The following is a 13,122-nucleotide window of genomic DNA, read 5'->3' as shown; positions in this document are numbered from 1 at the left end:
ATCGTCTAACAGGCTCTGACAAAAGATTTCTACTCGTACCGGTTTCTAAGAATCTGTACGTTTTGAAGGACGTCCGGGAGAGTCCTCGAACAGGAGTGAACGAAATAATTGTACCTAAGCGATATAAGCTGTTAGAGAGAGATAAGAACAACGCGACGTCCGCCATTCTCTCGTTCAAGGCTCATATGCACCATGATGTGAAAGATGTAGGTAGAGCTTATCTTCAAAGAGGTAATCACCATTTATTTGACCACGACGCGAATTATTTCTATCCTACCCTTGATCCTCGTGTTCCTGGAGAAAGTGCGAATCCCACGGAAAACCCGGCGTCTTATCCTGACTTTTTGTATCCGGGTATCGTCTTTCGGACTCGTTCCAATTTAATCGACGCTACTCCTGAAATTTCCGACGAACAAATTGTCTCTCCCGTTCCGGATTACGCGAACGTTTCTTTCGCGGATAATAATTTGCGTGACGGAATAAATTCTTACGATTCGTCGGCAGTTCTATCATCTTCTTCTATCGATATCCCGAGTGACGATGTATCTTTGAAGGAAAACGCAAATGACGGTCAATCGAGTGTCTTGTCCGCGACGAAATTAGACGACGAGATGAGTCTGTTTCAACAAGATAGCGAGAGTTATGGAACTTCTTTGGGATACAGCGAGTTTGGTATCGAATTGACAACCACGGATTTCCGAGATATTTTTGACACGCGCGATGACGGGATATATACGCCAGCCACTTTTGAAATGTACTTAACTAATGATAAAGAGGTATTTGCTGTGTCACAAAAAGTGGGAGACGACTCTAAATTTTCGACAGGAAGGAACGAAGATGAACCTGTAACAGACTTTGTAGATAATATCTCGACTGTCTTTGACGCGTCCGCGAACGAAGATAATACGTTCTTTCCAAATATTACTTACACCTTCGTTGATAATGCTGAAGACGTTTCGAATAGTGAAGATATAGATAAAGATAGTCAGGAATACGGAATCTCGATTCCTGGCGAATATAACAATAAGAAGTCAACTTACTCCGACGATTTTGATTACAATAGATCTAGCGATGTGGATTTGTTACTTAATGCAGAAGATTACGTGACAGCTGCACCAAATATCGATAAATGGTCACTAAAGAAAGCGCAATCTAACGTAGAGAACTCGCGCGATTTATTAATGGCAATTAAACCATTGTCCTCGGAGCTGCAGAAGTTGTTGAACGCAGTTAAGTTAGTCAACCGGAGCCTCAGCGACGTGCAAAGTAGACTGTGCGATAAAAAAAACGTCGTCAGGACCGAGCGAGAGAATAAAGATAGAAAAGTCACGAATATCGCAAATCTAACTAACAAAGTAGATCGCTGCAATTTTGATTCCTCCTCAGAAAGTTTTAACAGTCAGTCGTCGAAAAAGAAACGCATTAAAACCAAAGACGGAAGTGTTACAGGACGTGATGCAAAAATTAGAAGGAAAACCAATGGTCTCTTCTTAAATAAATTGACGACACCGTTTTATAAGCGCGAAAGCTCCATTACCAATTCAAAGGTACAGAGTGACAGAAACTTCCTTAAAAAGAGAAAATTGAATGAGAGAGAGTTTCCCAAATCAGGCGACGTTGAGAGGCGCAGACTGCCTTATTCGAGGTTTAATAGGAATCTGAAGTCTCTGACAAAAAATTACGAGATGAAGCCAATTCGACAGCTTATCGGAGCCGGATTGAAGAGGATGAAACGTACAACGATGTCAATTGCAAGATCGTCGCGTTTGATGAAAAATTATAAATCGAGCAAAAATAATTTTGCTGGCGGGCGTACGCAAAGTCAAGGAAATAATCAAATAAGCAGATCAATAATTCCACCGAGCAATACACCTTCGACGTTTCCAGATATATTCACGAATGATAATTCAGCGCGTTTCTTGTCAGATCAACGAGATCCACAACTCAATGTAAAGAGAGTAATGTCGAGCGAAATATCTAGTTCTGATAAAGAAAAGAAATTTTCTCCTACTGATCCGCAGCTTTACAGGGAAGCGACAGCTTACCTCGATATACTTCGATTGTTGAGCAAAACTGAGAAACCTTATGTGGGGACCACGCAGTATCCAACAGAATCGTTGTCACCGCCAATCTTTACGAGCACAGAATTTTCTGTGTCCGCGTTAACATTCTTGCCATACCTTACCGAGAAGTTTACAATTACAACTTCGAGTACGATCGTAGAAGAAAAAGGAGCCCCCGAGATGACCGAATCATCTTTATATGCGACAGTTACTGATTTTGGATACAGCGAGGACTACGAACGAAATTATACGAGGATGAAGGATTACGAAGATATAACTCCCAGAATTTCGGAAATTATATCGTTGACGCAATCGCCGGTTACGTTGAGTGCTTTTACTATAACGATGCCAATTACGTCGCCACTATATTATACGACGGAATTAACAATCCTTCCGTTTGATGAAGCTGCAATCTCAACCACTGAGAAAATGACTATAATATCACCTGTCGCGATCACTACTGAAGTAACTGAGACTCCTATCGCAATTCCAACGATAGAAACTCTTGCAACCGAAACTGCCATGCTATTAACTCCATTTTTAGAAGGTATGACGGATATTACTATGAAGATTACGATTCCTGCGGCTACTTCAATCGAAGAGATGCCCGCATCAATTAAAGCTGAAACTGTGACCACAGAGGAAGAAACTGTGGAAGTTACATCGACAACTTTGACGACGGAAACAATGCAAACATTCTCGACTGTATTATTATTCAAGAGTGTAGAAGCAGAATTGACAATTGAAACTACATCTTCTACCGTGCCAGTTTCAACAACTCTGACAATTACAAAAGGTTTTCAAACTACAACGTCAGAATCTACTTTTGGAGATACTTTGTATAATATTACTACAATCGCAAGTTCGCCTATTTTTGAAAGAACGGAAACGGAAATTTTAAGTACGTCGACAGAAGTTACAATAACCACGTTAATACCGGAGGACGAGAGTCCAGTGACACAGATCGAGAAAACTATAACCGCGGAAGAAACAGCTACAGAAATCCCAACAACTATTGAAACCGCAACGGCTACTGAAATTGCAGTAACTACTACCGAAACTTCAACAACAGCTACTGAGATTTCAACGTCTGTAGAAACCACAATAACCGAAATGGTAACAATTAATAAAACTTTAACAACTGAGGAAGCGTCAACATCCATCGAAACTTCGACAGCCAGCGAAATACCAATGATTTCGACTACGTATATTACAACTGAGTCTGTTACATCAGAGAGTACTACGTCGTCTATGGCAACGACGTCCCCGAAAGAATTTTTTCCAACATCAATTCTGACTACTTTCGCCACAATTTTTACTACGGAAACAACTGAGAGCATTTTAGTTTCTTCGACGCCTGTTACAGCAACTTCCGTTGAAACCACAGTTTCTACGTTGAAATTAACCATGACCACGCCGTTACAGACGCTGATTACAAATACGACGCTAAGTGAAACGCCGTATACTACAATTTCTAGCACGTTCTTGACTACGACCGTTCCAACCACGTCATTGAAAGTAGTAACAACAACGCCCTTATCACTTATTACAAGTACGATGTTAAGTGAAACGCCGAGCACTACGCTTTCTACGTTTTTAATAGAAGAGACTACAGCTTCCTCAATACTTACGACGTCTTCACTTGAGGCACTTCAAACCACGGCTGTATTGCCAATTCGTACAACGGTATCTACAGTCGAAACATTTATGACTACATCATCTATCGCGGTATATATGACAGAGAATGCGACAGTTTCCGGTACTACTGCTAGCACAATCACAGCAATGATCTTCGAAAGTACAATATCTCCGGTCATATATTCTACAGTAACAACGCCTTCTATCACTAAAATTCCAATTACGACGCCTGTTATAGTGCATACTGGGACAACGGCTTATGAAACTACTTCTCCCTTAATTACTTCATCTTTTTTAACAGAGACCATTGAAGGTACGACGTCTTCTATAAAAGAATATGAAAAAACCAAAGAGTATGAAGAATATTACTATAAAAGTACAAAAGAAAAAATAGCGACTTGGGTTACAGAAGAAGTCACTATCGTAAGCGAAACAACGCCAACGACGTATTCGCCGTCGTTTACTACTCCTTTTTTTATTGAGACGACTGCAGAAACAATTTCCCTCGCAATCGAAACAATTACTCTGCCCACGATAACCGAAGAAACTGTATTGACTGAAAAAATCGTTACCGTTACTCCTACAACAACGATTGAGGGAATATCGACACTTTCGGAAGTTACATTGATTTCCACTGAAACAAGCACAGTGTCGGCAATAGAGACAAGCAGTTTGGTGTCCACAATAGCTCCGACTACTACTGTTTTGCCTCTGGAAGAAACTGCCACAGAAATTACGAAGACAAGCTGGATAATACCGACGACTGAAAAACCGGAATATTCAACGATCTCAGAAGCTGGAGTCACCGTGACGCTTGCTCCATTTTCCGAATCTATTCCATCAATAATAATTACGTCGGAAACGCTTGCCACTACGCCGGAAGTTATTTCTGTATTGCCAAAAACTGTATCAGAAGAGTTTACGATGTCAACGACTGAAAGTCCATCGGTAACATACGCTACAAAGAATTTTACATTATTTATCGGAACAACGACCCATCCCACTGTTTCAATTTCGGCAGCAATTACTGAGGAAACGTTAGAAGCTGAAACGGAATATTACGTAGCGAAAGAACCGTCCGAAGAGGAGTATGAAGAATACGAGGAGTACGACACTGAAATCCCGACTGGCAAGTGGTATTATTATGACGAGTATGAAACCACGACGAAGAAAAGGATCACTGCGACGGTAAAATACACGAAACTGCCTAAAGAAAAGGTAATAAGTCTGCCTTATGTCACAGGTACAACGACTTCGTATGAAATAGAAACTTCAGAGTTTACAACATACTCAACACCTTCTGAGATTATATTGACTTACACTAATGTGACTTCAACGGCGGAAACTACTTCGGAAACACCTTATACCGAAGAAGAAGTTACTTCTACCTTGGAAACGTCTGCATTAACCATTATTGAAAATGTAACGACGGTTGAAGCGAAAACTGAATTTACAGCGTCGACCGCGAGCGAAAGGACAGAATCAACAACGTGGTTAACTTTTGGCTCTACTGAGGAATACACTCTTCCCCCTTCGACGACTTTCAAAATCCTGACGGAGCCACTTGAATACCTAACGATTCCGCCCAAGTACACGGACAGAGAACGCTTCACGCAAATATGGCGCGAGGTTACCTTGCCAAAATTTATCACAAAGCCTAAAAAAATTCCGGAGATTATATTGGAAAAGACTACGGCTTCAGAACGAGTTTCGACAGAGACTGAGACAACAGAGACCGCGGAGAAGTTGACTTCTTTCTTCGTCTCATCGGCGTTGACGACATTAACCGAAAAGGAAGCTTTTGAAGTGCACACAACGACCATGAGTACTGTATTTTTTGAAACAGAAGGTACTGTCGAAACCGGTTACGAAGTTACCACTTTGGCGATGACAAAAGAAGAGACTATCACACCGTTTATCACGTCCGAAGCTGAAATTGAACTTCTATTCACCACGACGAACGAAACTGTTGAACGAGAGGAAGAGAAAGAACAGTTACTGCGACGACTCGATCATCTCAAACAGCACGAGAGAGAGATGGCGGAGAGAGAAGAAAGGCTGAAGGAGAAGGAAAAACAGTGGGACATGGAAAAAGAGAATCGCAGGAAAATGATGCAGCGTGAGAAAGAGAAAGCGGAAAATATTACAACAGTGACTGGTACAACCGAAGGCTATGTTACGACTACTGTCGCTGTCTCGATCACATCTCCCGTCGAGACTGTTAGTACAACAAGTTTAACTGTATCAACTACTGAGATTGAAGCCATATCCCCTGGTCTCTATATTACTACGTCGAGTTTAGCCGAAGTTACCACGGTTCCAACTGAAACAATTCCATTTAGTATCATAGGAGAAATCACATCTGTGACATATACTACGGAGGAGACGGAAAAAGCGACTACGGAAGGAAGCACATCTACGATGTACATCACAGGAGAAACAGAGGAAATAATTATACCTTACACTACAGAGGAAATCACATTTGTTACATACGTTACAGAAGAAATGAAGGAAGTACAAATCACGGACTATGTCACTCGGACACCGTGTATCACTATCGTGGATTTACATGGCTTCGGTTTAGCTTCAATTGAAACTACAACTTCTTATACTACCAAAGAAATATATACTGCAAGTTACGTATCTGAAACAACTCCATTCAGTACCACAGAAGAAGTTACATACGCGACGGAGAAGACGGAGGAAGCAACTACAGAAGGAAGTACACCTACGACATACGCTACAGAGGAAACAGTTATACTTGTGACTACTGAGAGAATTACACCTGTTACGTATTTTACCGAAGAGATAGAAGAAGTGCAAATTACGGATTATGCAACCTTGATGCCATATGTCACTACATCTATTATAGATTTGTATAACGTCGGCTTGGCTTCAATTGAAACTGTGACCCCTTATGCTATCGAAGAAATGTACACTACAAGTTACGTAACCCTTTACAGCGAGCCTTTATTCGCTTCATCCACCGTTACTAGCCCAATTACATTGGCTACCGAAAAGTTCATTACGTTACCCATTGCTACGTTTAGTGAAAGATTTGAGGAAGTCAGTGTAGTTTCAGTTACAACTCCTACTTGGTACACTACAGAAGAAACGTACACAGCGATTTATAGTAAGCCTTTATTCACTTCACCAACATTAGAGTTTACTAGCACAACTACTTCATCGACTTTGGCCGTTATCGCGACTACAGAGGTAAAGTACGACGAGGAAATAGAAAGATTAAAGGAAAAATTGCGCAAGAAGGAGCGCGAATTAGAAGAGAGAGAAAGGATTTTACTGGAAAGAGAGGAAAGATTGGAGAAAGATATAATGGAGTTTAAAAGATACATAAAAGCGTTTGAAGAGAAAATAACGTCAGTTACACCATCCCAGAAATCGACTGTGCTCACAAGTTTATCAACGCCAGTGCCGCCGACCGAAATGACCACTATAAAAGTGCAATTAACAACTCAGATTAAAGGGGTAACTGAGAAGAAAGAAAATCGAACGACTACGAAGATGGTAACTTCTCGACAGACAGAAATGGGAGACATCCAAGAAAATAATCGAACAAAGTATGTTTCTGAAGAAGCCGTCACACAGAAAGAAGAAGAAATCGTGACGAAACGAGTATGTTTGAACGTTTTGGAAAATACGACGATTCCTTTAGATAAACGAAGAAGGAATATTGTGACCAAAAAGATCTGCCTGCCGTATTTTCCCGCGAAAAACGAAGAGAGCAGATCAGTTGGTCGATTAAGCAGAAGGCTTCTCGCTTTGCAAAGTACAAGAAAAATTAAAAGACCGAGGTGGAATGTTCCATTAGATTTTCGATGTCGCAGAAGGGTGGAAGAAACTACGCGTAAGATCGACAATCTGCAGCTGTCGCACCACGAATGGCTAAGCAACGAAACCACGAAGCCACTGCAACACTTTAAAGGTTTTATTAGGATCTACAGAAAGATGAGAAAATTTCCAAAGAAGGTTGCAACCGTTATTGACACGCGAGGAAACACGACTAGCGATTTTCAAGATAAAACCTCTCTGTATGAACAACGTGTTCTTGATTATCATGAAAGTATCTTCCAACCGCCCGCAACGTCTACGTTGGATAAGGAACAGAGAAAGAGAAACTTCAGACATGATTTAATTTCCGCGAGAAAAAATAACTTCCCCATTGACGACAAATCGAATGTTCGAAAAAGAGATGTTTCACCGATAGAAAACGATGCACGATTTTGGACAAAAAAAAGCATGGCCGATAATTCGAGTCAAAGAGCAACAACTGCGACAGCCGAAGAGGACGGATCTTACACGGTAAAAGTGCTACAGCTCAGTTACGACGAGGACAAACAAACGCATGAAATAATATCTGCAAAACCAGATGAAGATGAACTGACAGCGATTATATCTGAATCAAATGATGACAATTATGTAACTGAATTTGGGAAGGACAGGAACATTACAACGCCATACTATGAGATTGAAGAGGAAGATAATCTAAAAGAAGAAGACGATGAACTGACAGATAAAACGGAGAAAAAAATGGAAGAAAATGAAGATTATATCGAGGATATGATAGACAGTATGATAAAAAGATCTTAACTTTTCAAATGTCCTAATTTCTATAATATCATTTGTTTATTTGTTTTTTTATTTATATTATAATATCATTCCGCTATTGGCATATATTTTATATATTACTTTCGCTTTCAAGATTTTATTGCAGTATTAGAGAATCTATGTACGTATATCTTGATGTAGCATTCGATATTATAATATAAATATCTCTTTTTTAATGTGTAATTTTAATATTATAGATTACATGAATTATGAGGAACACGAAACATCGACGTGGACACACAATGGGAAATTCTTAGACAAGAGAGGCAAAGATAAGAGAACGACAGAAAATGAAAGACAATTATTGGATCAATCGTGGCCTACCGAGCAAAGTACGACATATCATTTAGGCGGCACTAGATTTTGGGAACTCGACTTCGTTACGGAACCGTCAGCCGTATTACGTACGACGGTTGACAAAAGTAAACCCACTGACGTATCGATCGCCAGGACGACTTGTTTCGACGTTGTTCTTAAGAACGAAAGAAGTAGCGAAGTAAAGTCTAATGTATCTTATCACAAACGAGACGTTTATAACAGTAGGACGAGGAAAAACGTTTATAAAATCGAAAAGCGAAATGCTAGTCTTAGAAACGTTACACGAACTAATGCGTTGCGTTACAAGCTGAGAACAAAGCGACCCGGAGTGAAGAAATTAAAGCGCGATTCTCAAAAGTTGAACGGATCGAATGATTCCAAGCGAAGTTTCGGGGAAGCGAGAACGATGAAATTTAACGATTTTCGGCGTACCAGCAATGAAGATTCAATAACGGCGAAGACCCGCAAACTGTGCGGCGTTAATGCGAGCAAATTGAAGCGTCAGGTTGTCAAACACCAAGATGCTACAGACAAACATAAAGAGAAGCAACCAGCAAAATCGCGAACATTACAAAACACTAATTTGCGCTCTCTTCATAATACGGATAATTGTGTCGCGAATAAAAAGAATAAATATCATAAGACGACGACGGCCGCGAGTCCTCGAGTAAAAAAAACCAACGACAAGAAGAACGATGAGATAGCAACGCATCTTAATACCACTGGCCGTAAAAATAAATCAACATCTACGTTGCACGAGAGAAAAATCCATAATTGCTTTAAATGCATCTGTGACATCGCAAGCGCAATTAACGACATAAAATCTCTATTAGACGGAACGAGCTTTCCGTTGGACGAAATTAAGGCGCTTAATTGCAGCGAATATAAAGAGACCCAGGATAAAATGGTGATCTCGATGGACACCGACGCGGAGGAGGCTAGAGAATTTCCACAACCGCATTACAATATCGAATCGCTCAAGGGCCAGAAATATATCAAGCTGGAAGAGCTAGAGGATAATTTCAACAGCGACTTGGAATTCGACAGCGGTATTTCCGTTTGCAAGCTTCTCTCCAAGTATTCGATATCGAGGTGTAAAAATAAACGGTATAAGAGAGGATTTTATTTTCAGATCACGATGTTGTTTCACTACCCGGCGTTAATCTCAATTTACCCTGTAATCAAGACGGCGATGGTATCACCTGGCTGTCGAGTGTCAGCAGACCGAGTTACACGTGGAAAAGAACGGACGGCATCGCGGTCCTCGGTACAATAATACGTTACATCGTCCTGTCGCGTTCGAATCGAAAGAGAAATTTCGGCGCGACGGAATTCACGGGAAATCGTTCGTTGTAGGTTTCGTGGCGGAGAACGGCGATCTGGAATTGCGAAACGTGAACGCGAAGGATACGGGGAACTACACCTGCGTCATGACGTACACGAGCCCCGACAATGAGGAACCCGTGGAGACCGCTTACGAAATCCATTTGCAAGGTGCGAATCACTATGATTACCGATTGAATACTTTCAACGAGTTTTGAAGCGGCAAACGCTTGAGACCTCGCCGAAACTAAAAGGGAATCGTCTTTCGCAGTTGTCACGCTGCCGAGGCACGTTGTGCACGGCGAGAGCCGTTATCACGTACCATCTTGCGACGAAAGGGACTTGGACGTCCTAGTGACGTATCTACCGCTAAAATTGAACAGCGTTATATGCGAAGCGGATGTCTGCAACGCTTACGTCCTAACGCCGTCTTGCTCCCGAAGTCAAGTTGGTTTCTTTACGTAAGATGAGGGGATTTTCTCGGATCTTTCAATTTTGATCCACTAATGTGTACTAATTTTTATTACAGATTACAGTAAATATTCTACTAGTGCCATCGCATATCGTTAAACTGATGACAATAGATCCCAAACGCTGCAATGTTTTTTGTCTTAAAGCCATTCAGGATAAAGTCTCGTTGATACTGAGTAAAAATTTACAAATCTTCCTCGGGAAGACCAGTTAGTTGACAAATATATACTTGTTTTACTGTCGCAACGTATCCTCTGCTTTCTTATAATGTGCGGAAATCAATTTCACATCTACCGTTATACTATATTTTGCATTTTCAAGCTCCATTACGTTATGAATTTTTTAAATTTTCTATTCGAAAGATATTTCTCTGTGATAAAATAATTTAGGAGTATTTAGGGAATTATATAACGAATATAATTCATTTTATCGTAGAGGAGAGGAATGTTGCGACCTTATACAACTCACAATACATCTCTATAGAGTTCTTTAACTATAGTTATTTTCAGATTGCCGCATTACGAGCAGAGGCTGGTGCCGATCGTTGTCGAAAAGTCGTCGTTCGCAAGACGGAAGCGAGGGAAGACCGATGGAAACGCGTCCGCCGGGGGATCCAGCAACGTCGGTTTGTTCTCCAGCTGTCCAGCGGGATACGGTCTTCGTGATACACGTTGTGGTACGTGTTCATTCGCAAGAATCGGAAGAATAAACAACGATATGATAACGGCTAACGAATTTTTCCAGTTCCTTGTAACGTGGGCACTTATAGCGAGGACGGAGTATCGCACTGTAAAAAATGCCCGCCCGGTACGTATCAGCCGAATCACGGTGCCAGAGTTTGTCGCACGTGCACTAATCCAATGACGAAAGGCTGTTACAATATGGTACAAATCTCGACTCGCAAAATATATGTATAACATATATTATATAACATTTCAAGTATAAATAAATAAATAATATTTCAGAATTATTAAAATTATCCCACGATATTTTAGTTTCGATGCACTAGCGTGGCGTGTCATTATACATAAATTGCTTTCTCTCGCAGCTCTGGAATTCTTTCTCCGCTATAATGGTAACTTTGGCAAGTGTTGGCGCGATGCTGTCGATATGTGTGCTGCTACTATGGATAATTTGCTGCGCCAAAAAGAAATTCTGCGTAAAGCGAATAGCTGGTATTGTCGCCAACGAAGACGCTTTTGAGCCAGAGGTAAAACTACGATGCAGCATTAGAATTCAAACGAGAGATGATAGAAGACTAATAGTCGATTTTTTTACTTTACAGAAACGCGTAGAAGAGCAACTGTTAATTAAGGATGCGAGTGACAACGAAGATCAGCAATGGGACAGCGAGAACAGAGTTAAGAGAAAGAAGGGAAAGTTTTATTTAAATAAAAAACGCCGAAAACCGAACGAAAGAAGAAAATACGACAAGACGCATGTAAGAACCGCTGAATATATGACAAATTTTTATTGAAATCCCTAAAAAAATCTTCGTGTATTTATTATAAATTTAATAGAATTGAAGATTATTATTGTCTGAAGTAAATTTCGTTCTTTATTTCGCTATAGGCACACGAAGACGAATGGGGATCGCATCGTATAAAAAATGCTCCGATTATCTGCCCGGATTCCTATCAGTCTCACGAAGATTATAACAACTGTAAGCATCCATTTTATATAAAACAATACCGTCAGTCATCACGTATTCGTATGTAATGTAATGAGTATCAATTTTATGTAGATTATCCAAGACGGTCGTATCGTAAAGGACCGCGGCTGCCAGAACGTGATTTTGATACATGACAAGAAACGCACGTACGTGAAAGAAAACGTACTGCGAATAACGCGAAACAGTCTCGTAATCTAAAAAAAGCTTGTAAGATATTCTAGGATCAATTATTAATTTAAAAACTATATAACATTCATCCGGTTGCAATGCATCTACTTTTAAGATATATAATCTATTAAATAGCATATATTTTAATTATATCTATTGTATTATGGAGACCGTATGTAATAAATAATATGCATAGTATACGAACGCGAAAAGCATTTCGAGATATTATGTTACGATTATATAACCGTATTTCAATATATATTTCTTATTCTTTACATATCTTATCTGATTATCTATAAATTCTCTTTATCGTTCAAGTCAGCAATGATCTCTTTGGCATTTTAGAAACGTGATTATCAGCTTATTGACTAGCAGCGCGCAGGGAAGAAAACAAAATTAGTGGCAAAGTAAAACCTAAATACTTGGTCGTGCTACAGATGCAATATTATTATTAACTGTAGAATTAAGTTCACAACGAAAGTGACATATATAACAATTTTAATAAGCTTCTACATCTGATAGACATTTGACCAGATGTTAATAAATTGTCTTTATTACAAATACATACATTTCCTATTGCATTATCCTAGCGTAATCAAATGACGCTCGCAGCATCGGTGCAGGATACCATACTCTAGTGCAACGCAGGTAATCTGGAAAAAAAAACCAGAGTGACAATTAGAGTGACGTCAGAGTCTGTTCGTTAACTAATCAATATACGTCGCATTGACGTGCATCAAGGAACGAAAGCCGAGGGATCAACTACAAAATACCTGACTCGCAGGCTGACACGCTCGACGTACCAGAGGCTTATTTCAGCAGCTGATGACGGACTATGAGGAA

General features: G+C 40.1%; 1 protein-coding gene across 1 annotated transcript; it reads left to right on the top strand.

Moving 5' to 3' along the window:
• The first annotated feature begins 54 nt into the window (after window positions 1-54).
• Window positions 55-12,523, top strand: LOC139820276 (uncharacterized). Its single transcript, XM_071790421.1, has 12 exons — window positions 55-8,297; window positions 8,503-9,694; window positions 9,778-9,912; window positions 10,002-10,139; window positions 10,240-10,415; window positions 10,498-10,648; window positions 10,939-11,115; window positions 11,184-11,323; window positions 11,488-11,649; window positions 11,725-11,880; window positions 12,012-12,102; window positions 12,184-12,523. Exons 1-12 carry the CDS (start codon window positions 186-188, stop codon window positions 12,243-12,245), a joined length of 10,692 nt encoding a protein of 3,563 aa, XP_071646522.1. The 5' UTR covers window positions 55-185; the 3' UTR covers window positions 12,246-12,523.
• Window positions 12,524-13,122: the final 599 nt, after the last annotated feature.

This window comes from Temnothorax longispinosus, chromosome 10 (assembly GCF_030848805.1).
Source record: "Temnothorax longispinosus isolate EJ_2023e chromosome 10, Tlon_JGU_v1, whole genome shotgun sequence".
Lineage (NCBI taxonomy): Eukaryota > Metazoa > Arthropoda > Insecta > Hymenoptera > Formicidae > Temnothorax > Temnothorax longispinosus.
Note: the sequence above shows the minus strand (reverse complement) of the source record. Positions and strands in the feature narration are given on the sequence as shown.

Bases quoted from the DNA above. Each gene is read 5' to 3' on its own strand.
- LOC139820276 (XM_071790421.1), top strand. From the start codon at position 186: ATGCACCATGATGTGAAAGATGTAGGTAGAGCTTATCTTCAAAGAGGT. The intron at 10,649-10,938 runs GTTAGTTGACAA...CTTTAACTATAG, and splicing joins AATCTTCCTCGGGAAGACCA to TTATTTTCAGATTGCCGCAT. The intron at 11,650-11,724 runs GTAAAACTACGA...TTTACTTTACAG, and splicing joins AAGACGCTTTTGAGCCAGAG to AAACGCGTAGAAGAGCAACT.